The sequence below is a fragment of the Rhinolophus ferrumequinum genome, chromosome 14 (assembly GCF_004115265.2).
Source record: "Rhinolophus ferrumequinum isolate MPI-CBG mRhiFer1 chromosome 14, mRhiFer1_v1.p, whole genome shotgun sequence".
Classification (NCBI taxonomy): Eukaryota; Metazoa; Chordata; class Mammalia; order Chiroptera; family Rhinolophidae; genus Rhinolophus; species Rhinolophus ferrumequinum.
In genome coordinates, this window is record NC_046297.1 from 49,787,874 (window position 1) to 49,814,420 (window position 26,547).

Sequence of the window (26,547 nt, forward strand, 5' to 3'; positions counted from 1 at the left end):
AAACACATCAAAAGCTTCACGCACCAGAGGTGCCCACTAACGGTTTGCTAAATTATGTAAACTCCTTGGGTATGAAAGAAGTCAAGTTGTGAGGAGGAGCTCCTCAATCTCACTATCTCTAGAAATGATTAGTTTGTAAAAGAATTAACCTCTTCTTCATCATCATCCTCAAGTAAATCTCAATGCAAGCCACTCACCTGGACTATTGCAAAAACCTCCAAGCTGATCTCTCTGTCTCCATTCCTCTTAGTTTCTAAATTCAACCTCTAGAGCCCAACAGTAAACCATTTAATCCTCAAATCAATCTCCCTTTTATACTTAGTAAAACCTAAATAGCACTTCATCATCTCCCCAAACACAGAATCTAAGCCCAACACTGGTGAAAAAGAACAACTTAGTGAGTTTTTAATAAAGTTAATGTATTCAATTTAGAAAGCTATTTCTAGAGAGATTTTGCTTCCTGCTTTTTGGTGTTAAAATATTCTTTTATTATGAAAGAGATAGAAGAATACAATGACAGTTTTTAAGAAACAGCTCCCCTGGCCAATTAAGAAGTTGGCAAATCATGACAGATGAGCTTTATTTTTTTACTGTAAGGGCCTAGAAAAAATCCTGGGAAACACTGACTTACATGATAAGTTCAAAAAGACAACACCTACCTTTCTAAATCCTGTCTCACTTTCTCAGAAGATATTTTTTCTCCTTCTTTCTTCATTTACTCAATTTATTGGGTATCTACTATGCTAAGAGCAAGACAGAGTATTGAATAACAGAGACACATCACTGTCTTCGTGGAGCTTACAGTCCTAGTGGAGGGTAACAGATATGAAATAAATATAGAATTAATAACTATGATAGTACGGCCTTACGGAGAATGGAATGACGGAGCCCAAAAGTGAAGAAGGATAGTCAGGGAAGCTACTATAGTTTAGGTAAGAGATAACTATGATTTGGAGAAGGATGGAGGCACAGAGAAGTCAAAATCTTGAGTCATCTGGATTTGCTGACAGATTGAATGGGGGGGCAGGGGGCTTAAAAGAGGAAACACTCTGTGACTTCAACTATACAGACTTGCACTAACACTCCCGACTTTTATGCCTCCTGGTTCTACGCCTTTTCGTATGAGGTTGCTATACTGACTCTAGGCTTAATTACATGACTTGCTTGGCCAATGGGACAACAGCAAACATTCCAAGCAGTAGCTTGGGAAAGTGCTTGTGCATGGCTACTTGTCCCTTGGAATAAGCCTGGACTAGCCAGCCAGAGACCACATGGAATAAAGTATGGACTATCTGAAATAATGTTAAACCAGGCTATAGCCAGAGAACCCCCACACATATGAGTAAGTGCAGTCAAGATAAGCAAGAGCTACCTAGCAGACCCATAACTGAACACAAATACATGAATGAGCCCAAGTCACAACTAGAAGAACCACCTACCTGATCTGTAGACTTGTGAGCAACAGTAACTGCTTCTTGTTTTGAGCCACTGAGTTTTGAGGAGGTTTTTTTACTGACGTGGAGTGGGACAGGGAAAGGAAAGGAATGAAAAGAAAAACCAAGATCATTTTATCTTACCCTGATCAACTCTTACCTATCTTTCAAAGCTCAAGTAAGCCATCGACTCCTCCAGGAAGCTTTCCCAGATCCCCCAGGCTGGTTTGGAAAGATGCTTAAGTACTGCCATCATTTTTTGTACATATCCCATTCACTGCCTTATCACATTGTTTCATAATTATCTGTTTACACTTTTCTTCCCAACTAGACAATTGCACGTTTATGTCACAGACTTTGTCTTACTCATCTTGATATTAGCATGTAACATAAAACAGGCTCCGGACAGATGTTTCTGGATTTTATAAATTAATTAAAGTTATTATGTGATACTGTAACATCTCTTAACTCTAGATCAGTAATTCTCAAAGTGTGATCCACTGACAAAAGGCATGAGAATCAGCAGGGGGTGTGTATTAAAAATGCAAACCTCTGGTTTCTTTATCATTAATGAAAATGCCCTTCTTTATCTTGTAAAAAGAAGGATGACTATTCTGGCCAGCTACAAATAAACAAAACAAGGAGAAGTATAGGTATTTCTATACTTTGAGGAAAATCAACTTTTCCTCAAAATTTTCCATAGATGTTCTCTACAATACAGTCCTTAGTCTGATAGCACCCAGGTCATTGAAAATGTTCCGAAATGCAATGGAGTTTCTGTTTTAAAAAATGGGTCTCGGCCAGAGCTGAGTGGGGGGAATAAAGGGGGGATGCAGGGGTCCTCCAAAGAGGTGTGGCTTCTCAACGCACACGTTTACAGAGGATGCTGCAGGGGGTGAGCACGTTCTGAGCTTTCTCCACAGCAGGAGCCAGGCCAAGTGAGGACAGGCGGCCTGAGTGCAGACAGCACCCGCTTGCCGGACCTGGGAGCCCCGGCTGTCGAGCCGAGGGCCAGCCCGAAGTCCCGCTACGTAAGAGCCGCAAGAAGGTGGCTCCCATGGAGTTCCGGGATGGGCGTCCTTCTCCAGAGACCCCGCTCCCCGTGTCCACCCCAGCCCCCGACGGATCGTAAGGAAGTCCTCGGTCGCCTTGCTTGCCCGATTCAGACAGGAAGAAAATGCGGGAAGGGTCGGGCCAATGGCATCCGAAAGGGAAAAAGAACAGAGTGGCGAGGGGGGCACCGCCGCTTCCCACCTGCGTCAAGCTCCAGCTGGTAACAGGGCAGCGGCTCGAGGGAGAGTTTTGTAAACCCTCAAATCGCGGATCCAACAGAGGTCTCTTCACCCGCAGGGAGCAATTAGCGGCCACCTCCATCACCTTACAGGGGTCTTCGCGTGAGAATTAATAAAGCTCTTGTTGAAAGGTCCGTGCTTCACTCGTTGCACGGTCTGGGAGGCGGCATGGGTCCCATCCCAGAAAACACGGCGGTGCAAAATGCCTTCTGGGAAATGTAGTGCCCATGCAAATATTTACTGTTGCATGCTGGGCTATGTAGTTTTCCCGGAACGCACTGCGCGCGCGACAGTAGGATCTGGACTCTGTTACCCAGAGGGCTGAGCGACCAGGAGGCGGCCCGCGCTGGTTAAATTCTCACATTATAGGCAGGGTGGCGAGACCCCGCCCCGGAAATGCGTGTTCTAGCTTTCTGTGTGCTTAGGTGCCCGAGCTACTGAGGGTCTAAGTCTGGGCAGCCGAAGAGTGTGGTAGGTAACGGTCGTCAGCGCAAGGGTCATTTCGTCGCTGGGAAGGGACGGCCCTCGCCCGCGGTGATGGTGGTGAGCTATGCCGTGGTCCTCAGGGCGGGACCCGGGCCCAGCCCAGGCCTCCTTTCGATGTGCTGTCTTTCGTTAGCTTCCCCGACCCGCGCTCGCGGGCCTGTAGGGCTCTCCGACAGGGCGTGCTACCGGAGTTGGCCTGAAGCCAGTCCTCGCTTTGTTTTCTGGCTCCTCCCCTCCCGCCTCTCCCGCTGTCTCCGCCCTATTCTGTTTTCCCAAAGAATGTTTGAACTGGGAGGGATCCCCTAGCGCCCTTGTTTTACCAGTGAGAAAACTGAGGCCTTTAAGAATTGACTTGTCCAAGGTCACTATCCGTATTTTAGGAGCCGAGGCGAGAGATCAAGTTCACTAGTCTAGGAATGGTACCGACTAGACTTTAGAATTATTTTGAAAATGTTAGCTTCCAACTGCAAAAGCAAACATTCCTAGTCCTTTCTCAACCCCTCCTTTTTCCTGTTCCACTCAAAAAAAAAAAAAAAATCAACTGAAAACTCATTGCCAGTCTGATTTGCTGTATAGGCAAAGATGGGAGACAACAAAACTAGTCTCAAGTTAGTGACAGATTAGGGGAGGTAATGTTAGCTTATTCTAACTTTTACAACCTAACTCCTTTCTACACCATTTTTGTTTTGGTTGTCTTACTGAAAATTGAGAATTTCCTCAGTTAGGAATTAGTTTGGGATTTGTTTTCCCCTTATCCCACCAGCAAACTTTGGTAAAGAGGAAACACAAACATACTTACAGCTAATTTGGTAGTTGTAGTTCTGGATACGTCCTAGTGAAAAGTAAAGCACTTAGAGCTTTATCTGGAAATTTCATTTTTTCACCAACAATGCTTAATCTTTTATTGATATTTAGACTATATGACTTCCCCCAAATTTTGAATGCAGTTAAGGTACAGAAATGATTAGCAGCCAGTTACAATGTGCTGTTTCAAGTGTTTGGGGGCATCTGGGTTCAAACTACCTGAGTTCAAATCCTGCTTTCAGCACTTTCTGTCTCAGTGCCTCAGTTTCCTCATCTGTAAAATACATATTATGTTAATAATACATAAAAGAATAAGTTCTGGGGTTAAGTGAGATTGAAAAAAAAAAACAATGTGTTAGCTAGTACCGGGCACATAGTGTTAAATAAATGTTACAATGATTATTATTATCCAAAGACTCATTAATAAAGGGTATATGGGGAAAGAAAATTGTAAAGTGAGCTAATCAGTAGGACTTCTTGGGATGCAGGAAATATTAAGAGTAATGACAGTGTTAACACATTGTTGAAATTTATCACCTCTTTAGTTGATAGAATTTTAAACGTGTTGGGATGCTTGCCTAGAAGATTTAGGGGGAAAAATGCTTTGTAAGTGTTCTCTATCTGAAAATACATGTTGATGTTCAGGTTAGCAAGATGAACAAAGATGCGCAGATGAGAGCAGCGATTAACCAAAAGTTGATAGAAACTGGAGAAAGAGAACGGTAAGTAATAGACTGTGTTAGTAAATTACATTTAACACCTTAAATTACAGTTACGTTACATACAAGAATTTAAATATCAAGGAGCAAAACTGACGTCAATGGAAAGAGTTACAGAAAATAGAGATTATCAAAAGCTTCAATTCCTAACATCTGTAAAAAATAGTTAGGTCTGTTCATTATTGCAAGACTTACAGGAAAGTGGATGATGTAGAAAGATGAACAAGAAATGACTCTCTCTCAAAGAATGTATAATAGAGGGAAAAACATCCAAATGACTACAGTTGGAGACAATGTTACCCATGTTTTAATAGGGTGACAAACATAAGAGAACAGAGTTTTAGTTACCAAGCTCTCAACCTCAGAGTAGCATGCACTCTCCCTACTCTCTGAAACATTCCTCTTTCTACCCTAATCATTAGTTAATTCTAGCTCATCTTTCAAGTCTTAATTTAAATGTCTCTACTAGGTATCTGTGAAGTCCCAAATACCTTGGTCTAGCATAGCATTTAATCACGTTGTATTGTGACCACCTACTTTGCTAGTTTATATCCTCTGATAAGTTCCTTGACAGCAAAAATACCATTGTACACCCAGTATCATGCCTAGCATATAATCAGCCAAGTAAATATTTGCAAAATAAACAAGTTTGGAAGTACAAAGGAGAGGCTAAGGAATCAAGAAAGACTTCCAGAAACAGGATGATAAATTGTATGAGAGAAATATATATAAGGAACAGCAGGATCTTTCAACTCCACCTGGGGGTTAAGGTCATCAGTTAAGGCCTCATAAAGGTAAAAGGTACTTCAGCTGGGGGAGAAGGATTAGCAAGTCAAGAAAGTAAAACATACAATCTAGGCCCATGGAACAGAATGTGTAAAATCACAGCTTGTTACAACGTGATAATGTTCTGGGGAACTGCGAATTTAAAGCTGGAGGGTAAAGGGTGAATGCTGTGAGGGTTGAACAGTGGACAGGAAGAGTGTGGATTTTGTATGAGTCAGAATTTTTTCAAGTGAAAAATGATAGAAACGGAACTAGATACTGGCTTAATCAATGGAAATATATAAGCTCATTTAACTAAAAAGTTGAGAGCTTGAAATTGCTTTAGGCACCACTGGGTCCAGGCACTTAAAAATTATTGCCAGGAATGTCTTTCTTTTCCTCTCTCAACTCTCTTTTCATCTGTTAGCTGTATTCTTAAGCAGGCTCTACCCACAAGGTAGCAGAGATTAGTTCAAAATTTACATCCATCTGGCTTAGACTACCTTCCTTCTAGTAGATTCAGCAAAGGACCTAGCTTGATTACCGTCTTACTTAGGTAATAGTCCAGTTATGATCAGCCTGGCCTAGGTCACATTTCCATCACTAGAACCCTAAGCACATTTTTACACTGAGAGTGGTAGAGTTGTTTTTCTTTTTTTTCTTTCTGTCAAAAAAATGTCAAGAAAATGGGTAGTGGGTTTGTAAAAACATCTGTTGTGATGTTTTGTTGGTGGGAGTCATTTAAAGAGTTTTTAAAAGGGAATGGCTAGATCACATTTACACTTTAGAAATGCTATTCCGACAGTGTGGAGGATAGACTGGAAGCTAGAGATAGAATGCAGAAGAATGTGTTACTAGAAAATTATATAGAGGGTGCCAAAAAAATGTGTACACATTTTGGGAAAGGGAAAAACTGTATTAAAATTGTAATACTCAACGTATACCGATAACAAAAGATGAATACAAGTCACATTTGACTTCTGCAGTACAAAAGGTGTTCAAAGTGGTTACCATCGGCATAATTTTAATACAGTTTTTTCCTTTCTTAAAATGTGTCTACATTTTTTTTGGCACCCTATATATTTGGTTAAAAATGAGAAACAGCAAAATGGAAAGGAGAACTTAACAGTTTTGGTTTTTCTTTTTTTTTTTTTTTTTTAAAGTAAAAGCAGCAGCTCTCAATATAAGGAATAAGGAAGAAAGTGGAATCTAGAATGATGCCTTGGGAAATTGAGACCATAGTATTGCCAGTAATGAGTGTAGGTGATTATGTGTTGCCATATTTTGCCGTGTATAATGCGCTCCCATGTATAATGCACACCCACGTTTTTGGCCCAAACTTTCAGGGAAAGAAAAATTTCGTTTTAATTTCTTAATTCAAATTTTTTATTTGTTTACATTTAGGTACTTGTTTTTTGTATTATAAAGGAACTTTAGCATTTATTTTTTGACATGTTATGGTACAGGAAATTTTATGTAACAAATAATTACAAAACAGAAAAGATAGAAGGTACAATAAATTTGATGTACCGGTAACAAATTTACGATATTTACGCATCATAGAAGGCCAAGAACTCATCGTCGTTGTCAAGTTCATTGTAAGTTCAACAAAACCAATTATTGTATTCCAGGGTATTATTTTGTATATGGATGTTGTTATTGATTTCGAAAGTTACACTTTTAACTCATAAGCATAAATAAAAGAATTAGAAACATTTCTATAAATAGGGAATTAGTACTACCCATGTATAACGCGCATCCTTATTTTTCCCTCACAAATTTGGGCTAAAACGTGTGCATTATACCCAGCAGTATACGGTATTTTTATTTTGTTTGTGTTTTCATTCATGCAGCTTAGTTTCTGAGTTTCTACCACATGCCATGTCCTGTTAAGGTGCTGAAGTTATAGTACTGAACAAAATGAAATCTGTTCTTTCATGGAGCTTGCATTCTAATGAGGAAACAGACAATACATGTGTAATATGTCAGATAGTGATGAGTTCTAGAGAAAATACAAAGCAGGGAATAAAGGGGTATGTTACTTTGGATAGAAAAAACAAAGAATTCATTGATAGGAGATCAGAAAGACATGAAAGAGTTAGGGGTACTCCAAGAGCCAAGGTCCTCAGACAGGAGCTTGCCTGGCATTTTGAGGTGCACATGGAAACTAATGAAACAAATTGGGAAAGGGAAAGAAGAGATAAAGTCAGGATATAACTAGGGTGGGGATAGATCACGGAGGGTCAGTTACGCTGTAGGAAAGACTTGGAATCTTATTCTAATTAAACTGCGAAGCCACTGAAAGGTGGAATTTATTCTGGGTAAATTGGGGAGCCACTGGAGGGTTGTGAACAGTGTGAGGAGAGTGGAAGTGTTCAAGGGAAGAAGCAGGGGGACAAGTTTGGAGGCTTGGTAATCAGTCAAGACACGATGGTGGCTTGAACTAGGGTCATAATGGCAGAGATGACAAAAAATGTTTGGATTGTAGGTATATTTTTTAAAACTGGAACCCAAAGGATTGATTTACTCATGAATTGGATGTGTGGTTTTAATCAAGTTGCTGAGTGAAGGAGGCTGCCAAGGTTTCTAACCTGAGGAACCGGAAGAAAGGAGTTGCCATTGTGAAAAGAACAGGTTGAGGTGGGAGAGAAGCAAGAGTTGGGTTTGGGCCCTGTTAAGATTGAAAGACCTAATTAAATGCTGAGATGGAAATGTCATATACTGAAGGTATACGAGTATTGAAAGTAAAGCAGTTTGGTTTGGGCTGTGACATGTTGAAACTTAGATGATTTATGTGGAAGACTTAGGATTTGTAAGAGTGGGTATGGCAAACGGATAAGAGAATACTGATAAGAAAATACCGTATTGCATCCATGATGCCATTAGTTGCAATATACACTTTTTTTATTAACCAGTAAGAAACAAGAAAACACTGCCGATTAAATTATAGGTGTGCCAATTACTGAATTGTTAAAATGTGGGGGAAAAGCAGTGTTAGATTCAATAAAATACCATAGTTACTGTGTAATTTAGAAAGTTAACGGCAAAAGGGAGGGGAAGTCTTTGAAGTTAGAGAGAGAGAGAGAATGGGGAAGGAAGAGAGCTAAAGAATAAGAATTTGTAGTCAACGATTTCAGTGGTGCAGCTGCTCCAAGCTCAACTAATACCCTCCAGAAGTTGCTTGAGACCCACAATATTCTATCGGTGGGGGGAAGTAGGCGAGAAGTGTATAAGGGGGGAAGTGTATAAGGAGGCCAGAGTAGTTTCTTGAGAAGTATTGACCCGGCCACTTCATTTTATTTCACTGATAATGAAAAGGAGGCCCAGAGTTTAAATGACGTGCATAAGATCAAAGAACTATTTGGTAATAGAACCCAGATCAGGCCATGATTAGTCTTGTGACTGGAAAGGATGGGATTTTTAATTGAACAGTTGAAGCTTTGCTTCAAACATTCCTATCTAAGATACTGTGCATTGTTGTTGCTTAATTTGGAAATTCTTCTTTCCAACAGCCTCAAAGAGTTGCTGAGAGCTAAATTAATTGAGTGTGGCTGGAAGGATCAATTGAAGGCACACTGTAAAGGTAACCAGTTTCATTTAGAAGCTAGGCGCTTTCCGTTGCTCTGAACTGTGTTCGTCTGGGGCTCGCTGGAAAAATTATAAGTCAGTATTTTAAGGTTGATTGAGTGCTCGGGCATAATTTTAAACAAATGGAAAATTAACTCTTATAATAATGATTTCCTCCTTTCTGTGATACTATTTAGACCTAATTCCTAAATTTTTAGAAGTTTTCTGTTTCTCCTAAAACTAGTGAGGCAAGATTTTCTCTGGCCTCAAAATACAGAATCCCACCATTTTCAATGTGCCTATTCAAAGTGAAACATGAGTTATTTCTAATATGTTTTAATTTAACAAAAAATTGAGCACTTTATGGTTAGCAGACTTGTAGGAATTATATCTCCTGTCTTTAACGGTGTTATTTTGAAAAACCCATTTTAAAAGCTCTTAGAAAATTACACTTAGTTTTTTAAATGTAGACTGGAAGCTTGTTAAATTGCTGAACGTTGATTATGATACCATTAGGTAAATTACATGTGTCACTAAGACTTTCTTGCTCAGTCAGCCTTTAGTACAATGGCCTTCTGGTTATTTTTAATGAACTGGCATTGTATTGTAATGGTTCTACAAATAATAATGATAATAGAGACTAATTATAGCATTAACCCTAAGAAGGCAATGTGACAAATTAATAAAAGCATAGACTTTGAGGTCATACAGACCTTCACTGATAGAAGACTAAAGCTGGATTTCAACCCATGTTTGGATGAGTTATTTCATCTTTAAGCCTCAGCTGCCTTGCCTGTGAAGTGGGAAAAGTGTTCCGCCTATTAGATTATTGTGAATGTTAAATGATATAAATCACCCAGCTCATAATAGGGGTTCAGTAAATGTTAACTATCCCTCTTCTGTTTCTTTTGGGCCAGCCTGGAGAAAAGAATGGAACAAAGAAATTATTCTATTTTTTAATTTTGGGATACGAAATTATAAGTTAGACACAAATAATAGCTTTTTTTCTCCTCCACACATTCAAGAGCTGGTATGACAATACTGAAATAACATCTGTGCAGTTATAAGTTGCCAGTTTTTTATAAGTGTTAGATTTGACTTTACAGTTCAAATTCATTCTAAATGTTATAATATTTGTTAAGTTACAGGTTATTTAGCTGAGAGAGGAACAGACTTTTGTGATTTTGATTTGGTGAATACTTAATGTGTTTAAGATTGAACTAAATCTTCATTAAAAAAGAAAAAAAGAAGTGTCCTTTTTTTGTTGTTGTTAAAGACCAATCTGAACTCTAAAAACATGATCTTAACCCTTCCTCTATGAAAATCTTTCTTACAGATAATGATTTTAAATGATATGATTTGTTTTTTGCTTTTGCATAAGAGGTAATTAAAGAAAAAGGACTAGAACACGTTACTGTTGATGACTTGGTGGCTGAAATCACACCAAAAGGCAGAGGTAAGGAATATAAATTGTGTGAAAGGAAACTTATGCTAAAGACCTCATTTTTTTTCTCTCTCTTGCTGTTATTTTTATGAGGAAGAACACCCTTTCCAAAATTATTTGGGTACTTGTGTTTCGTCATTGGGAAGAGTTTCCTCTGTAGCATGGTTTTGATTAACAAATGAGATAAAAGGTGTAAAATGTTTTTGCACTCTAAAACAGTATGCAAATGTAAGTTGTTATAGTTGTTAAGATAGATAATTTTGTAAAGGCAAATATTACCTGAAGGTAAGATTTACAAATCATCAGATATGGACTGACTCCACTTAGCTATTTAATAATTCAAAGTTTTACTCTAGTCCCTGAGTCATTGCTCTGCTATCTTTTTCCTTGTTAAAAATAAACAAAGCTTCATAGTCTTGAATGACTAATTAAGAATTTGGTAGCTCCATAACTTCATGTTCAGGGTAATCCATATTTCAGATTCACACTACAATTGCCTTCATTTTCCTCTTTAATGCCTTGTTTACAGAAGGCAAAGGAAAGAAAGGAAATACATTAACTTCGATGTTAAGTAATAAATACTGTCAGGAACTACAATATATTGTATCTCAGAAAATGACATTTTTATTTATTTTGAGAAAGTTTTGTTTAAGTGGAAGCAGGTAAATTACATGACTCATTAGTTGTTTTCTCACACAGAGATGTATCTACTAAAAAGAATTTAAGTGTAAAATGGTAGAATTATTATTAGAGAATACTAGTTCCCCTGAACTGCTGCCTGCTGGGAAGGAGCTAGAGAATCCCATGGTCCTTTCCAACCATCTCTTAAGGCCTTTTTACGAGGAAAGAAACAAAAACGAAAAACAAACCTGATTTTCTTCAAGCATGTCTCAGGGAAAGAAAAACAAAGCAAAAACAGTATTTATTGTTCCCCGCATGGATTTATATTTTAAAATAGTTTTCCTTAATTTCTATTTTCCTTCTGTACTTTAGGCTTAATCTCTAACATGATTTAGGAGCTGGATATATAGGATAGAAATTGTCCTTTGCTTCTTTAACACTGGTATCTGAGACATTTCAGTCCCTTGTAGATCCCTTGCTAGAGAATGAGCAAATAAAGAGAAGTGAAAGTAAATCTTTTCTTTTATGCTCTTAGTCATCTTTGTTGTTAAAGAGAAGTATTTTATTTTTTAAATTGACCTTTTAAAGTGTGCAGCTCTGTGAATTTTATTTGCATGTATAAATTCATGTAACCACCACCCCAGTAAAACTCCCTCAAGCTATCCCTTTGTATTCACACCTTATCCCGAGGCAACTGATCTGTTCTCCATCACCATGATTTTGATTAAAAGTATTTAATGTACATATTGATCACATTTCCAGTAGATTTGAATTAATTATATAATCTTTATTTCTAGGCAGGCTTGAAGTAAATTTATAAAGAAGACTATTCGCCCCATTTGACTTATGTGCTTATTTGTGGAATTCTTTATAGAACTACTGAGCTATATCTGAAGCTTTCAATTTCCTCTGGATACAAGCACAAAACAGAAGTTTCACTTAATTCCTATTGCCCTTATTTATTAATAGCCAGAAAAGGAAAAACAGTCATGTAGATTTGTTTATTAACACTTAATATTCATTAAAATTTCAAAGAGCCGGGCTTTTTGTTCATTTTTAGTTTAATACTCTGAAGAGACTATACAGTCACATTCAAATTCAAAAAGTAAAAATATAGGAAATATAACCACTGTTGCAGTTTTTGCATATTTGCTGAGTCAGAGTATGTTCATTTCTATAAAATATTGCTAAATTACCTTCCCAAAAATCTTGTACCAATTTTTATTCCCACCAGCTAATATGAGAGTGTCAGTTTTTCCCTTAGTCTATCTGCACATTATATTATTGACCTTTGGATTTGTCAGTCTAATTGGTAAAATGTGCTATGTGAATGTGGTTTCAATTTTCTTTTCTATTGTGAAGTTAATGTTCAAGAACTTAATGTTCAAGATCTATGTTTCTTGAACTTAAGAAGTTAATGTTCAAGAACTGTTTCTCCATTTCTTCATCTCCTTTGCTCATTTTTCTATTAGCCTGCTTATCTTTTTTGTATAAATTTGAAGAAATCTTGTACCGGTAGAGAGATTAGCCCATTTCTGTAAGAGTGTTTTCTCAGTTTTTGTCTTTTACCTTTGTTTACAGTGATTTTGACCAAGCTTATTAAGTTGTTTTTGCACTTAAATCAAACTTACCAATCTATTACAGCCTCTGTGTTTAAAAAAGGCCCTTCTCACTCCTAGTTTAAAGAATTTTCCCATCTTCTCAATGTGCAGTATTTCATAGCTCATTCAAATAATGAATTGCAAAGATACTTTATTTTTTCAGATATCTTATATTTTTATCGAAGCATGAGGGTTATTTTTGAAATAAATTATAAGTTAAAAAATTATAAGTGTATGAATTGGTCATCCTGAATAAAATCTCAAATTGATATATATTAATTGGAATCTTCTTACTCTTGTATTTTTATATTTCAGCCCTGGTACCTGACAGTGTAAAGAAGGAGCTTCTACAAAGAATAAGAACATTCCTTGCTCAGCATGCCAGTCTTTAAGATTGAATTAGATTGTGTTGTTTTGTGGTTTTATTTCTGAAAGTAAAACTTGCCATAAATTAGGAACTGCTTTCCCAAAATAAAATCCTTTTTTGTATGATGGTATACAGTTTTCGGTAATGATGTATACATTGTATTGATTTTTTTTCCTAAATGTGTTATTTTAATAAATATCTCATGAATGAGTTCGAAGTTTCCTTGGATTTTGGAATAAATGGGACTTTATTAACAATCTCCCAGATTGGTTGAGAGAAAAAGTCAGCAAGTAATACAGTTTAAGTATTATGTGCATATATGTCTGCTAACAACTGAGGAAAAGTAAGCAACCTCTTCTGATTGTCTAGCTATGGTGTATTTCTCTTTTGAATCCCTATAATATTTTATATAATACATGCCCCGTCTTGTACTACGATTGTCTTATTTCTTATTTGTTATAAACTCTTGCGAGTTAGGACTGGGTCTTACTCATCTTTATGTGCCTTCCTTATTCCTCAAAGAATTTACCATCCTTTTGGAAGAGAGAACTTGCAAACTGGCTCGATACCAAGCTCCTCTCACATACTCTACTCATCTGAACTTTGAAAGCAGAAACTAAATTGCATTCCCACATACTAAGGTCAAGAAAGAACTTAATGGGAAATACTCTCCACCCATAGCTTTACTCTGACATCAAGATTGCCAAATCCAATGGACTCTTGGCTATACTTATGTGACCTCTGCTGGAAAATGAGAATGTTGACCATCCTGCCACTTGGAACTTTCCTCCCACAACTCACATTGCTTATTCCTACAACTGGAAGTTCCTTCTGTTTCTTGTGGAGTACCTTTGCTGTATGAGACTTGAAATAATGATGTTTCTTAGGGCTCCCTCTTGGGCCCTCTGCCTGACTAATGATACACTTTTTCTGGGCAAATCCCAGGAAACTTGGGTCGGACCATGGCTTCAAATACTAACAGGTTAATAAATGGTACATTGCATCACCAAACCAGACTTCAACCCATCCGTCATACCCATATACTCAACTGCTATGGATCAGCTTCCTTGGATGTTCCATGGATACCTCAAACTGACCATATCTAAGATAGTGATTTTTTTTTTCCCTCTAGTAACTAACTACCCTTACTGTATTCCTTATCTCTGAGTGGTACCTCCCAGACATACAGACTACCCAAAAAGCCTGTTAAAATACTGATTCAGAAGGTAAGAGGTGTGGCACAAGATTCTGTATTTCTGACAAGCTCCCAATCAGTGTCCATGCTGCTGATCGTGGTGGCAAGGATGTAAGTTGTCCACACCTGCTCTGTTTACCTGCCTTAGTTACGCCCAGGTTAGTGCAGTAGGCTCCTATTTCCTTGCTTTAGTTGCTTCATGCTTCCTTCAGTATCTCTTCCACACTAGTACCTAAGTGACCTTACTAGAATTTAAGCCTGGTTGTTTATTCCCCTCCTCGAAACTTCTGAAAGGCTCTTCTGGTTTGCAGGGTACAATTCAAGCTCAGCCATAGCACCTAGGCCCTCTTCATCTGACACTTAACCTATTTCTCTAGTTAAGTCTAAAAAGTTCCTAAAAAGACCCAAGTTTCATCCCTAAATAGCTTTGAAAACCATCAAGCTAGGAAGCCCTTCTATCATCCCTACTTGGCCTTCAAAATTCTGCTTGAGTTATTAAAACATTCTGACATTCCTGTTTGATTGAGGTTCCCCATCACTTTTTTCTATAAGAAGCATGGACATAACTTCTCTTCAGCACAGTAGTTCTAGAACTGTATATGTTTCCTGGAGGGGAGGAAACATGAGTTGTTTTTTTGTTTGTTTGTTTTGCTTTGTATGATACTAATTTGTGAGTGAATGGACAGAATAATGAATAAATGAACCAGTCAGTGGACATGGGAGCACAAAATAATGCAATGCATGTATTTGAGAAAAGTTTTCACATTTTTGATTCATGTGCCAGAGATAAACAACTTTACCTTTCTGATGAATTTATGTTAAGTAGTCTGAACCAACTGGGTTTAATTATGTAAAATTTTGAACGTAGGACATGCAAAAACAAAACCAAGAGTTTTTGTTTCACTGCATCTCTTAAATGAGTTACATTCATCATTCTGCTACCTATTATCAAAAAGGAAACAGTACATAGGAAATGTTAAAAATAACAGGTAGCTCTTAATTTCATAGTACTGTATATAAAAGCAAACCAAAAATTGCTCATAGAGGTACTATTTTAATAGTTCATAACAATGGGAAAATGAAAAGTTACGAAATATTTTGAGATAGAACCAAAAATAGTTGAAAGTACTTTATAGCAATTCAAAATACTAAAGAGCATAGCTTTAAAATGATAGTTCTGAGAACTCCCCCACCACCTCTAGGTTTTTTTGACACCTTAAAAATGTCTTGTGGTTTGCATCTACTAGAACTATTGGTATCTTTCAAATAAACCAACTTTGTAAACATCTTGACTCACATCATTGATTTATGTTGACTAAGAATACATTCTTTAAAAATCATGCACCTTTTCATGCCTTGTGTTGGAAATTTGATCAGAGATTACTGTTACAATGACGCCACTAGGTGAGTAAAATACTAATTAGGATTACTATAAGCTCTTGTATAGGATTAAAGAAGATCCAACTAAATTATTTAGGCAATCACTTTGCTTTGGCACTACAAGTGTATCATTTGGTTGAACAGTGCCAATTCAGGGCCTGGGTGATGCTGGGGACTGGTAATTGGATATGGGACTTTTCATAACTTGATAAAAGGCTCCATCCAACTCAAGAGAGTGTGACAGCTGCTCAGCAGCTGATGTTGGAAATGATCCAATGTGTGCATATGTGTTTTAACCCTTTTTGTAAAATCGCTATCTCAAGTTACTCAGCGACTTCATAAAACCCGTTATATTTACCATTACAACCACACAAAGGTCATTGGATGGATGAAAACTAACAGGTACAATCATACAATTCGAGTTCTAGTTTCATCTACGATTCTGAAGTATCAGGTAAGACTGACTCTTCTGCCTCAGTTTCTCCATCTGCTTAATAGATCTGATAATGCTGACGTGGCAAGAATTAAAATTAAAACTGTATACTATTAATAGGATAATCAGAAAAAGCAGTATGGATTATGTTACTCCTAGGAAGAATTCTAGAAATACATATTTACTACCTGATTCCCCAAAAATAAGACCTAGCCGGACAGTCAGCTCTAATGCATCTTTTGGAGCAAAAATTAATATAAGACCCGGTATCATAAGACCGTAGATGGTCTTATATTAAAACAAGACCGGGTCTTATATTAATTTTTGCTCCAAAAGACGCATTAGAGCTGATTGTCCGGTAGGTCTTATTTTTGGGGAAGCACCGTATGAGTTTTCTAGATTTATATAGATATATGAATTACACTCGTGTGGAAAATAGCTTCTTTTATTTTTCAGGAATCTCTAGATAATATTAACTACCATAAGAATTCCTACAAGAATAAAAATGATCAACATAACCTAACTGGAATAGAATAAATATCGCTATAATAGTACATAGCAGGGAGGACTGAAATTGACCTGTAGTCTTTTTACCCACTTTCTACAGTGAACTTCTCTATGCCCCTGACTGTCATGGAGGAGTTTATCTTTTGAACCTATTTATATTTTTGATCCATTTGTCTTTGATCCTAAGTGACTAACAAAATTAATTCTTGATAAATTATTTTAAATGAATAAATAAATGACAGGAAATAGGGAAAGAAATTTGGCATGTGCCTGTTTATTCCAGAATTCAAATTATATTTGGTTATTTTGCCTGTCAGCCACCAGGTGGCACTTGAAGCCTGTGTTTTGGCCCTCCCTGAGAAGGTAACTGAAATGTGTTACAGTCTCAACAGGTCTCATTCCAGTTTGGGCCAGGCAGCTTTTTCGAGATGAAAGTGTTATTGAATTAAAACTTAATTGTTAGGACCTCAGAAGGAGCTGCTGGTATAAACCAAGATGAAGCTACAGTGAGATGCAGTAAGGGTTTTACTGGGACTCTTTTCCAAAGCCAATTCACTAATGCAGACAGCAAGTTGATTTCAATAGCATATCTCATGACTGAAATCGTTCTTTTCCAGTTACTTTACCAAAAAAAGAAAAAGAAAGAAAAGAAAAAAAGAAAGAAAACAAGCAGAGTACATTCTTAATACAAAGTGAAAGAAAATAATTTCAGGTGTTTATTTCCCTCTCATCATGCTCCTTTCTCATACATATCCTTTTTAAAAGGGAATATTTTTGTTTTATTCTATGTCACTTTGTTTAAAAAACAAGTATAAATAGAGCTTTATATAATGCTAAAACCCTGTGGACGTGCAATGATTGTTGCCTTATGATGGCAATGATGGAGAAAGGCAATGGCTGAAAGCAGATGGACTCTCTCAGATGGACTCTCTATTCATGGTGTGATGTTCATAAAACAGTTTGGAGTACAAGAGCTGGTGCCACACCCATAAATTCGTTGGCTTTGTGCCTGGGATGACCAGAATTAAGTGATGATAAATGGCTTTCAGTTACTGTATGCCTTCTCATTCTAAAATTATTTGTTGAGGGCACCCCTTTGATAATTTATCCTTCCTAGACAGCTCCTTACATCAAAGTTGGGCTTCAATGGGGTAAGAGGCACAAAAAAGAGTAATTGAAATACAGATATCCATGAAAACCCTAGCCTGCCTAATGTGCAGGTGATGTAGGTAGTGGTACACATTTTGGGATTTGAGGAGCACTCAGTTTGGCTGAAATAATATGTGAGCGCGTGCTCTAGTTCTCTACTCAATTCTACCATTGATGACGTCATTAGTCACTTAAATGTCCTCTGTGACAGTTGCTTGTCAACACATCTCCTATCTGCTAGGGATGCTGGGAGGATAATAAACTATGAGAATTACAGACACTCCTCTTCGGAGTCAAAGTTATGGTCAAAGACTTTATAAGTCTTTATATATATGCTGTACTTTTCTCCTAGCAATAGTATTCATAAAATAGTTCTGTTTATCATGTCTAGTACCCACATTTTACCCCAGTCATAAAACACTGGACTTTTAGAAGACATACTGAAAAAGCACAGATGTATTCTCTGACCAGCTGCATTTTCTATGTTCCTTATACAATTTTTTCACTTTATAGAGACTTTGTAGAGACCTCCGGAAACTAACAACCTCTTTATGATTACCCATCACTCCCCTCATGTTCTTACTTCCCTCCTTAACCCATTTAAATTTGATAGTTTATAATTAGATCTCCCTTACAATTACCCTCAACTTCTCCCTCCTTTTTTCCCCCAGTAACATATATTCCTACTTAAATCTAACTGTCCTGAAAGCTTACTCCTTGCACGCACCTGACCGCCTAAACTTCGTTGAAGAAAATTATAGAACCCTCTGATAAATCCCATTCTAAAATACCAACTACATGGACTTACCAAAATGTTGTCATGAAAGACTAAAAACAAAAAGAAAAGGGAAAAAAGGAAAGAAATGAAAGTTGAGAACTGTCTAGATTAAAAAAGAACAGACATTAGTATTTAAAGCAATGTGTCATCCTAGATAAACAAATAAAACAGAATTCTTAAGATTATTAGCACAATTGGAAGTTTTAAACATGGGCTATAGTATCAAGTGTTTTTAAATTTCCTGAGTGTTACCTTTGTATTCAAGAAGAATGACCTTGTTCCAAGTTGAAGTATTTAGGGGTAAAGTCATATTGTAACTAACTCTCAAATGGTTCAACAACATAAAAAAGTATATAGTAAATATGGAGAAAGAGAGAAAAAATGTGATCTAAGAGAAGAGTAGATAGATAATTGTTGCAAACAGGTTTGAAATTTTTCAAAATAACATTTTTAAAAGAAGTAATGGCCACAAATTTCAAATGAACACTTTTCATTGTCCAAGAGCTCTACTATACTTTGCTAGTGTATACGCTTTCTTATTTCCCAAAATGCCTGTTTCCCACTCCTCTCCTGCACTAACAAGCCTTCTTCAGGCTTTGTCAAAGAACAGCAGCGATCCGACAAGAACCCAGCATCAACCTATCATCAAGCCTGCCAGCTTTCCTGAATCTGGATCCAGACTTGTAACCTTTCCTCCACCTGTGCTCTGGATTCCAGTGCCTCCATTGTTCTCAGCCATTTCCCGCCTGCGGTTGTCCTCTTCTGTCCTCCATCACAAGTTTCTCCCTCTATTGTATCAGCTCTGGTCCTGGTATCTCTCATCTTGCATAAAAACCATGTCTTGATCACAGATGTCCCTCAAGGAACAGCCCCTTTTCTCTGTCCCATTCAAAGCAAGGAAGGCTTCTTAATTAAGTGGTCTATAGGTACTGTCGCCACTTCTTCACCTCCTACTCACTCAATTTGGGCTTGTAAAAATTCCATTCCACATAAGCTGTTCATGTCAAGGTCAAGAGAAATTATTACCTTAATCAACCTCTTGGCAGCGTTGCTAACAAAAGACTGACCACTCTCCTTCCTCAGACACATTCTTCCCTTGATTTCCATACTACAAAACTGTCCTACCTTTCCCCTAACTCATGGCTGCTCTCTCAGTCTTTCTTTTCTTTTCTTTTTTTAATTAAAATTTATTGGGATGACAATGATTAGTAAAATTACATAGGTTTTCAGTGTACAATTCTGTACTACATCATTTAAATATCACATTGTGTGTTCACCACCCAGAGTCAGTTCTCCTTCCATCGCCCTATACAATTTGACGCCCTTCACCCTTTCCTGCTATCTAACTTCTCTTCTGCTGGAACTCTAACTATTGTAGTTCCTCAAATCCTAATCATGCAACCTAGTTTCTTCTCTCTCTGCTCTCTCTCTCCCTAAATCAGGCTTCTTAACAGTTGTTGTGTTACTTTGGCAGTCCAGTGAAGCCTATGAATTCATCCTCCGAGTAACATATTTAAATGCTGAAATAAAATTCTTAGAATTACCTGGGAAACTATATTAAAATGTAATTATAAAAACATTTCAAAATGATATTCAGCTTTATTAACACACAATTAAGGCAGTGCATTTCAAATATAGGTCAACTTAGAATCATATCTCATTATTTTAAAATATCAGTGTAAAGGCTTATTCAAGTTATTTCTAAACTTGTATCAGACAATAAATTGTGGGATGGTGTTCAATAGCACAACATATATATCATATATAAATGATATGTAGGAAAGTCTATCAATTTTGAATTTTTGTTTTAATGGTTATAAGCATTGAAAATCTTGATGAGTGTATACACACACACACACAAACACACACACACACAAACACACATAATCATTTTCATTCAAGTTGCTCCAAATTTGGAATTTCTTTTCTTTCAGAATAATTGAAGCAACTGCCTTAATTCAAACAAGCACTTAAGTCTTATTCTCTGGGAAAGCCAGTAAACTATTTGATAAAGATTTACGTCATATTCTTGTCCCTTTTCTTGATAATTGTTTAAATGCAATGATTCAGAGGAATTATCAGAGGATAAAACTGATAATTTTTATGGTTTTTAGCAAACCTTCTTCCAGGATTGTCAAAACAGTCTTAATTCCTAGTGCATGTCTGTGTAAAAAAAAACAAAAAGTGACGATATCATGAGGTGCTTCCTTTGTGATTCAGGTAGCAATACCAGATATATCACCATGTATTGCTGGGACCAATCACGTAAGGAGTATAATGCTTTTTTTCCAATTAAAGTTTTATTTGGAAAAAATAATTTAAAAATATAGATCTATAGAGCAACTTCTCATCATTTCCAAAATGTCAAGAACCTTGGTAGTTTCCAGAAGAATCTCACAAAACAGGAATTCTTCTTCCAGGTGTGTCGTAAAAGGGAATGGTGAGGCTGTCAATTCCTCCACTGCTTGTTTCAAAATGTTAAGATGTTTTGATAGTTCTACAATATATCAAAAACATTTGACCTGAGAACCTCTCCTAGATCATCTGTTGGTTCACAACCTTGGGAGTTTGCCAGGTCAGATCTGAAACAGGCTTCCCATACACTGAAGGCAAGGAAAGATGGAAGAAGGAGGCTGACACCCCAGATTGGTAGGTGGCAGATTTAATAAACAAGGGAAGTTACACATGAGGACTGTCTTGAGTGATTGTAAGATAAGTAGATTTCCACACCCACCTAGCAGAATCTTCAAACTTTCTATAGAGGCCTTAACTGGGTTTGGTCACATATTCAGAACAAGAAAACAGCAGTTGGGTGTTTCTCTGAAAACATAATTTGGATCATGTCACATTTCAGCTCAGTATTCCACAGTGGATTCCCATCTCCCTCCGAATCAAATCTATGCTCCTGCATGATCTTTCCCTCCTCCCATTACTTCTCTGACTTTGTATCTTCTACCGCCCTGCTTGCATTCTTCACTCCGGCCACAGTGACTGCTCTGCTCCTTATACACCAGGCACACGCCTTCCTTGTGGCATTGGCATTCAGTCTTCCAGGTGCTCAGAATGTACTTCTGAAGACTCATTTCAGACCCTCAGATCTTTACTCAAAATTCACTTCTCCGTGACAACTTTCTGGTCATCCCATCCAAAACTTCATCACACTAAACACACACACACACTCACACACACACACACACTCACACACACACACACACGCACGCACACACACTGTTCTCCTCTGCTTTATTTTTCTCTTTCTAGTATGGATTACTTTCTGACATACTAGATATTTTACTCATTTATCTTGTGTATTGTCTATCTTCCCTAAGAATGTAAGTTCCATAAAGATAGGGATTTAAAAAACATTACTGCCATATTTTTTTTTTTTTTTTTTTTTTTTACTTTTTTTTATTTAAGTGTGTTTTTCCAGGACCCATCAGCTCTAAGTCAAATAGTTATTTCAATGTAGATGTGGAGGGTGCAGCTCACAGTGGCCCATGTGGGGATCAAACCGGTAACCTTGTTAGCGGTTAGAGCACCGCGCTCTAACCAACTGAGCTAACTGGCCACCCCCGTACTGCCATATTCTTAATGCCTAAGATACTGAATATTTGTTGAATGCAGACTATTGATTTGTAGGTACCTCATTTTGCTCAAACATCTCTTTCACAATTAAGTCTAGATTCAAAATCAGGCTCCAGCACGAAGCTCATTGTTCCATTTAAGTGAATTCCTTACTCCTTTTAGTTCTGCAAGAGTTCCTGATAACTCCTTGTCACTTTCTTATTGCTTTTAAATCAAGGGATCAACAAGTTTAAAATCTGTCTCTTTTTTCATCAGAAAGGCAGGTAGGACCAGCTACATAATTGTGAGACCCCAGGCAAAATGAAAATGGGGATTCTCTCATTCGGAGAATATTAAGGGTTTCAAGATGGGGACAGGAGAGCATTAAGACAAGCATGGGGTCCTAGGAGACTATATAGGTCACATGCCCTTGATGCTGGTGGCCCCTCTTTAGAAAGCAAGGGAAGGTTTTGTTAGAACTAGATTTTTAAAAAATTTACAAAAGAAGCCCAGGGTTTAGTGATCAGGATTCTCCTTTCATGTTTCCCCATTCCATGTTCCATGATGGGTCTGAATTGTAAAGGTTTAAAGATTCTAAAGGTGATTACAATTTAAACCATTATTCATGTAAACTACATAAGCCCTTTTTCTAGTTCTAAGTTGACCTTTTGATTATATAAGTTTCCATCTAGTTATAATTATTTATTGTCACATTGTCACATTTATGTTAATAATTCAAGATTAAAAATCTCACTGGTTTGATCTCTTTCAGAAAATTGATATATTGTATAAATAAGTACTATTTAGAGAGAGATGCTCATTCATTCAACAAAAGTTGAATTAAAACCTACATATGCAAATTATAGTTCCTGGCTCTATAAGAAATTTAGGCATTATAAGGCAGAAAAGTGGGCTAATTTGCTGAAATATCAACTTTCCTGAAGATAATTAGCCAAATGATCAATTTGCTGATGACCAATTTGCCAAATTAGCCAAATTAAATGACTATAGTTTAACAGAAATATTTAGAAGCTTACAGGATTGTTTAATTTTGGTTACTGATAATGAAATATATAGAAAAATGATACACACGTTTTTAATATTAAGTAGTGTGTTTTCTATATATATTATGTACACATATACATTTGTGTATGTATATGTGAGTACATATTTGTATGTACGTACATATATAATCCTGTACATACTTGAATATATAGTTAACTTGTTATAAGAGACTAGGTATCGAGAAAGTAAAGGAAGGGACTATTATAATGGATAATGTGGTTAGTACAAGTTAAATACAAAACTGAAATAGGACACAATAGGAGTAACCATATTATATATTAAATATTGTATGTTATTTGCTGGTTGATAAACTATCTGCGAATTGGTAAAATAATCTTAAAATTTTCGCAAAATCAACGTAAAAGCAGAAATCAACATAAAAAGGTTCCCAATCACTTTATTAATATATCCAAAACTTAGAACAGTTTCCTCTTTGTTATAAACAATATGGATTTTTTTTCTGGAGGAAACTCTGGCTATTTCAATGGTTCCTATTTAGAAAGCAAACTTGATTGTATGATATGGAACAAGATTTTTCACCTACTTCTGCTTTCTTTCGTAGTGCTTTTGAATGACATTTTCTACTTTTTTTTACACTGAAGCATTTTTAATATTCTTTTTAGCATCATTCAGCCTATTCTTCACACTCCATTTTAATTTATAAATTCAAAAGAATCTGAAAAAAAATCAGAATTTTGGATTAAATTGCATTTAAATTACTTTTTAGCGAAATCATCCAAAATTTAATTTAGGTTAACTTAATCGAACTTTAATTTGAAATCATCCGATAGAAATCAAAATTAGCCAAACAATTCCACATAACATTTCCCACATTAAATTTTATTTTGGTTACTGATATTGAAATATACACTTTACACGTTTCATAGCTAATAAGCAAAAGTTATTATTTTTGTTAATACTGCTAAATTATTCTGGGTAAAGTTGATAAGTATTGTTATACAACATTAGAGTCTTTACATTTAGTAAATTTGATAACTAATTAATTGGCAAATTGGTATTCAACTGGTTGATTTTCTTCTAATTGGCTTACTTCCAGATAGAGGAGTGAATAGAACCTGCAGGAATGACAATTTTCAGGAAGAGATGGGAGAGAAAACTATGAGCTAGAAGTGATTGGAGAGGTAGGAAGAAACCCAAGACTATTCAGAGGAATGGAATTTCAAGAAAGATGTTACCAGTGTCACGTGCTACACAGAGTTCCAAGAGAAGGAAGGTCGGTGGTACCCTTGCAGCCACTATTTTCAGTAGAGTGGTGATACTGGAAGTCAGTTTGTAAAAAAATTATTAGATGAATATATTTAACCAAATCTAACAAAATTATTTTCTTGACCCCAGTGAAATAAATATGAACTTCCAATTGTATTTATTAAAATTTAAGGACCTAATTTTATTTACTTATTTTGCAGTTCTCTTTTCATTTCTTCCCGCTTCCTTTCCCAACTAGAGTTTGTCAGATTTAATAAATAAAAACGCAGGATGCTGAATTAAACTGGAATTTCAGATAAACAATTAATAATTTTTTTTTAGCATAAGTGTGTCCTAAGCTTTGCAAACCCTCACTAGAAGTCTACTGAATTGCAGGCAATGGAGGGGATAAGAGAGGACTGACTCTGGAATCACTCTGCTTAAGTCTTCACTCTACTCTTAGGGGTATTGCCTTGGGCAAGTTACTTAACCTGCTGTATGTCAGTGGAGACAATAATTGCAACAACAGTAATAGTAATAGTCCTTTGAGATTATTGTGAGTTGAAGTCTCTGAAGCAGTAGGTATGGTGTTTGGGACATACTGAGAGATCAATCAAGATTCACGTGATTGTCAAAAGAATAGACCGAATTTATTTGAATGTGAAGGGGGGAAATGTGTGAAGTTTGTGTATTAGGTGGACTTTTAGGCCCAACGGGAGATGATTAACAACCATGACAATAGAGGGGCAATGAAAATATGCAGGTCTAGAATTTTAAAAAAGAAAACGAAAAAAAATAAAAAGGAAAGGGGGGAAAAAGCGGGATTGACGGAAAACTTGCCCCTTGATCTCTCTTGCCAAAAGGAGTGGGGCCGCTACACTTATGGGGACAGCCTTGGGACGTTGGTACTCAGGTGTGAGTGTGCAGGTTTGATGAATGCAGGCTGGCTCTGGGCCGGCTTGTTTCTCCAGTGAAGGGGTGTGGATCTGTGTGCAAATCCCAGAGTGCCGCCGGATATACCGGGGCGGGGCGGCCTCCCGCGCCAGAGCTCGCCTGCGCGCGTGGGACGCACCCAGTGCCAGCGGGTGGCGGTCCCGGAGCCGAACGCAGGCGCTGGCGGCGGCTGCGAGCGAGCGGCGGGCTGGTCTCTGCGGCACTCGAGTCGCGATGGGACACCTGTGGCTTTTGGCGATCTGGGGCTTCTGGGGGCCGCTCCTGTGTGCCGCGGAGCCCCGCACAGGTAACCCATTCGGGGAAGCAGGGAGGCACGCAGAAGTCTGTATAGACACACAGTCCCTGCTCCTGGGGTCGTGGGTGAGGCAGGACCGCCTGGCACTAGCCCTGGGCCAAAGGTGTGGGTGCTGCTGGATGGTGAGCCTAGGACCTAGGGACCTGGGAGTCCGGCTTAAGGAGAGACAGAGACAGGGGGACAGAGAGAGGGAGGGAGGGAGAGAGAGAGAAAAAAAAAAGAGAGAGAGCCTCAAGTGACTAATGAAAAAAGACTAAAATTTGTTTGGCCTGGGGTGTGTGTGTTGGGGGCGGGGGTGGGAAACGCAACCCCAGTCATCCTCCAAATTCTTGGGTCCTTTTGTCCCACGGCAGAAAGGTCTCCCAGTAGGAGAAATGGGTCTTCGTGGCGGCTGTCAGTCACTCCCAAGGCCAGCTGCCCTGTGCCTTCAAAGTAATACCCAGGAAAGGTCTGCTGGAGAAACTGATAAGATAAGAAATTGGAGTTGTCCGTGGAGATAACAGGAGGATGAACCTGAGATAGGTGAGGAGCAGCACAGTCTTGGAGATAGGATCCAGCTGGAGTTTCCTACTCCTGGCTGTGGGCTGCTGGAAGGTATAGAAGAGCCTGAAGCAGGAACAGCCTAGGAGCTCTGGGCAAAGACAGGGCTAAAACACGGAGGCATTGGGTCTGGGGGAGGGGGTAGTCTTCTCTGTGTGGGAGAGCTTTTGCTGTTAGAGGTGAAGTCCCTGCTGAACTTTGCTCAGACAGGAATGAACGGCATAATCCTAATTAATTTCACCTTTCTCATAATTCCATTTCACGCAATTGATGATTTCTCTGGCTTTTCTTTGTGCCCCCACTTAAATTTTTCCACCTACTCTGAGAATTTGTAACTGGGTTGAATAATTACCAGATCGGTACAATTTAAGCAGAAAATAAC

General features: G+C 37.7%; 3 protein-coding genes across 4 annotated transcripts in view; 2 read left to right on the forward strand and 1 right to left on the reverse strand.

Annotated features, from left to right (window-relative positions):
- The window catches only part of NUDCD1 (NudC domain containing 1), a 59,490-nt gene extending 56,581 nt beyond the window's left edge, over window positions 1–2,909 (reverse strand). The window contains 2 exon segments of the mRNA XM_033126748.1: window positions 2,688–2,736; window positions 2,739–2,909. Coding sequence (XP_032982639.1) covers window positions 2,688–2,736; window positions 2,739–2,807 — 118 coding nt within the window. The 5' untranslated portion in view covers window positions 2,808–2,909.
- Window positions 2,910–3,082: 173 nt separating this feature from the next.
- ENY2 (ENY2 transcription and export complex 2 subunit) lies at window positions 3,083–13,530 on the forward strand. Of its 2 annotated transcripts, none has more exons than XM_033126789.1 (5): window positions 3,083–3,196; window positions 4,661–4,737; window positions 9,012–9,082; window positions 10,448–10,522; window positions 13,048–13,530. In XM_033126789.1, exons 2-5 carry the CDS (start codon window positions 4,670–4,672, stop codon window positions 13,122–13,124), a joined length of 291 nt encoding a protein of 96 aa, XP_032982680.1. In that variant the 5' UTR covers window positions 3,083–3,196; window positions 4,661–4,669; the 3' UTR covers window positions 13,125–13,530. The 2 variants fall into 2 exon arrangements, with proteins under 2 accessions (XP_032982680.1, XP_032982679.1); XM_033126788.1 differs by having other exon boundaries at window positions 3,102–3,268.
- Window positions 13,531–25,483: 11,953 nt separating this feature from the next.
- Window positions 25,484–26,547, forward strand: part of PKHD1L1 (PKHD1 like 1) — a 152,009-nt gene continuing 150,945 nt past the window's right edge. The window contains 1 exon segment of the mRNA XM_033126726.1: window positions 25,484–25,616. Coding sequence (XP_032982617.1) covers window positions 25,544–25,616 — 73 coding nt within the window. The 5' untranslated portion in view covers window positions 25,484–25,543.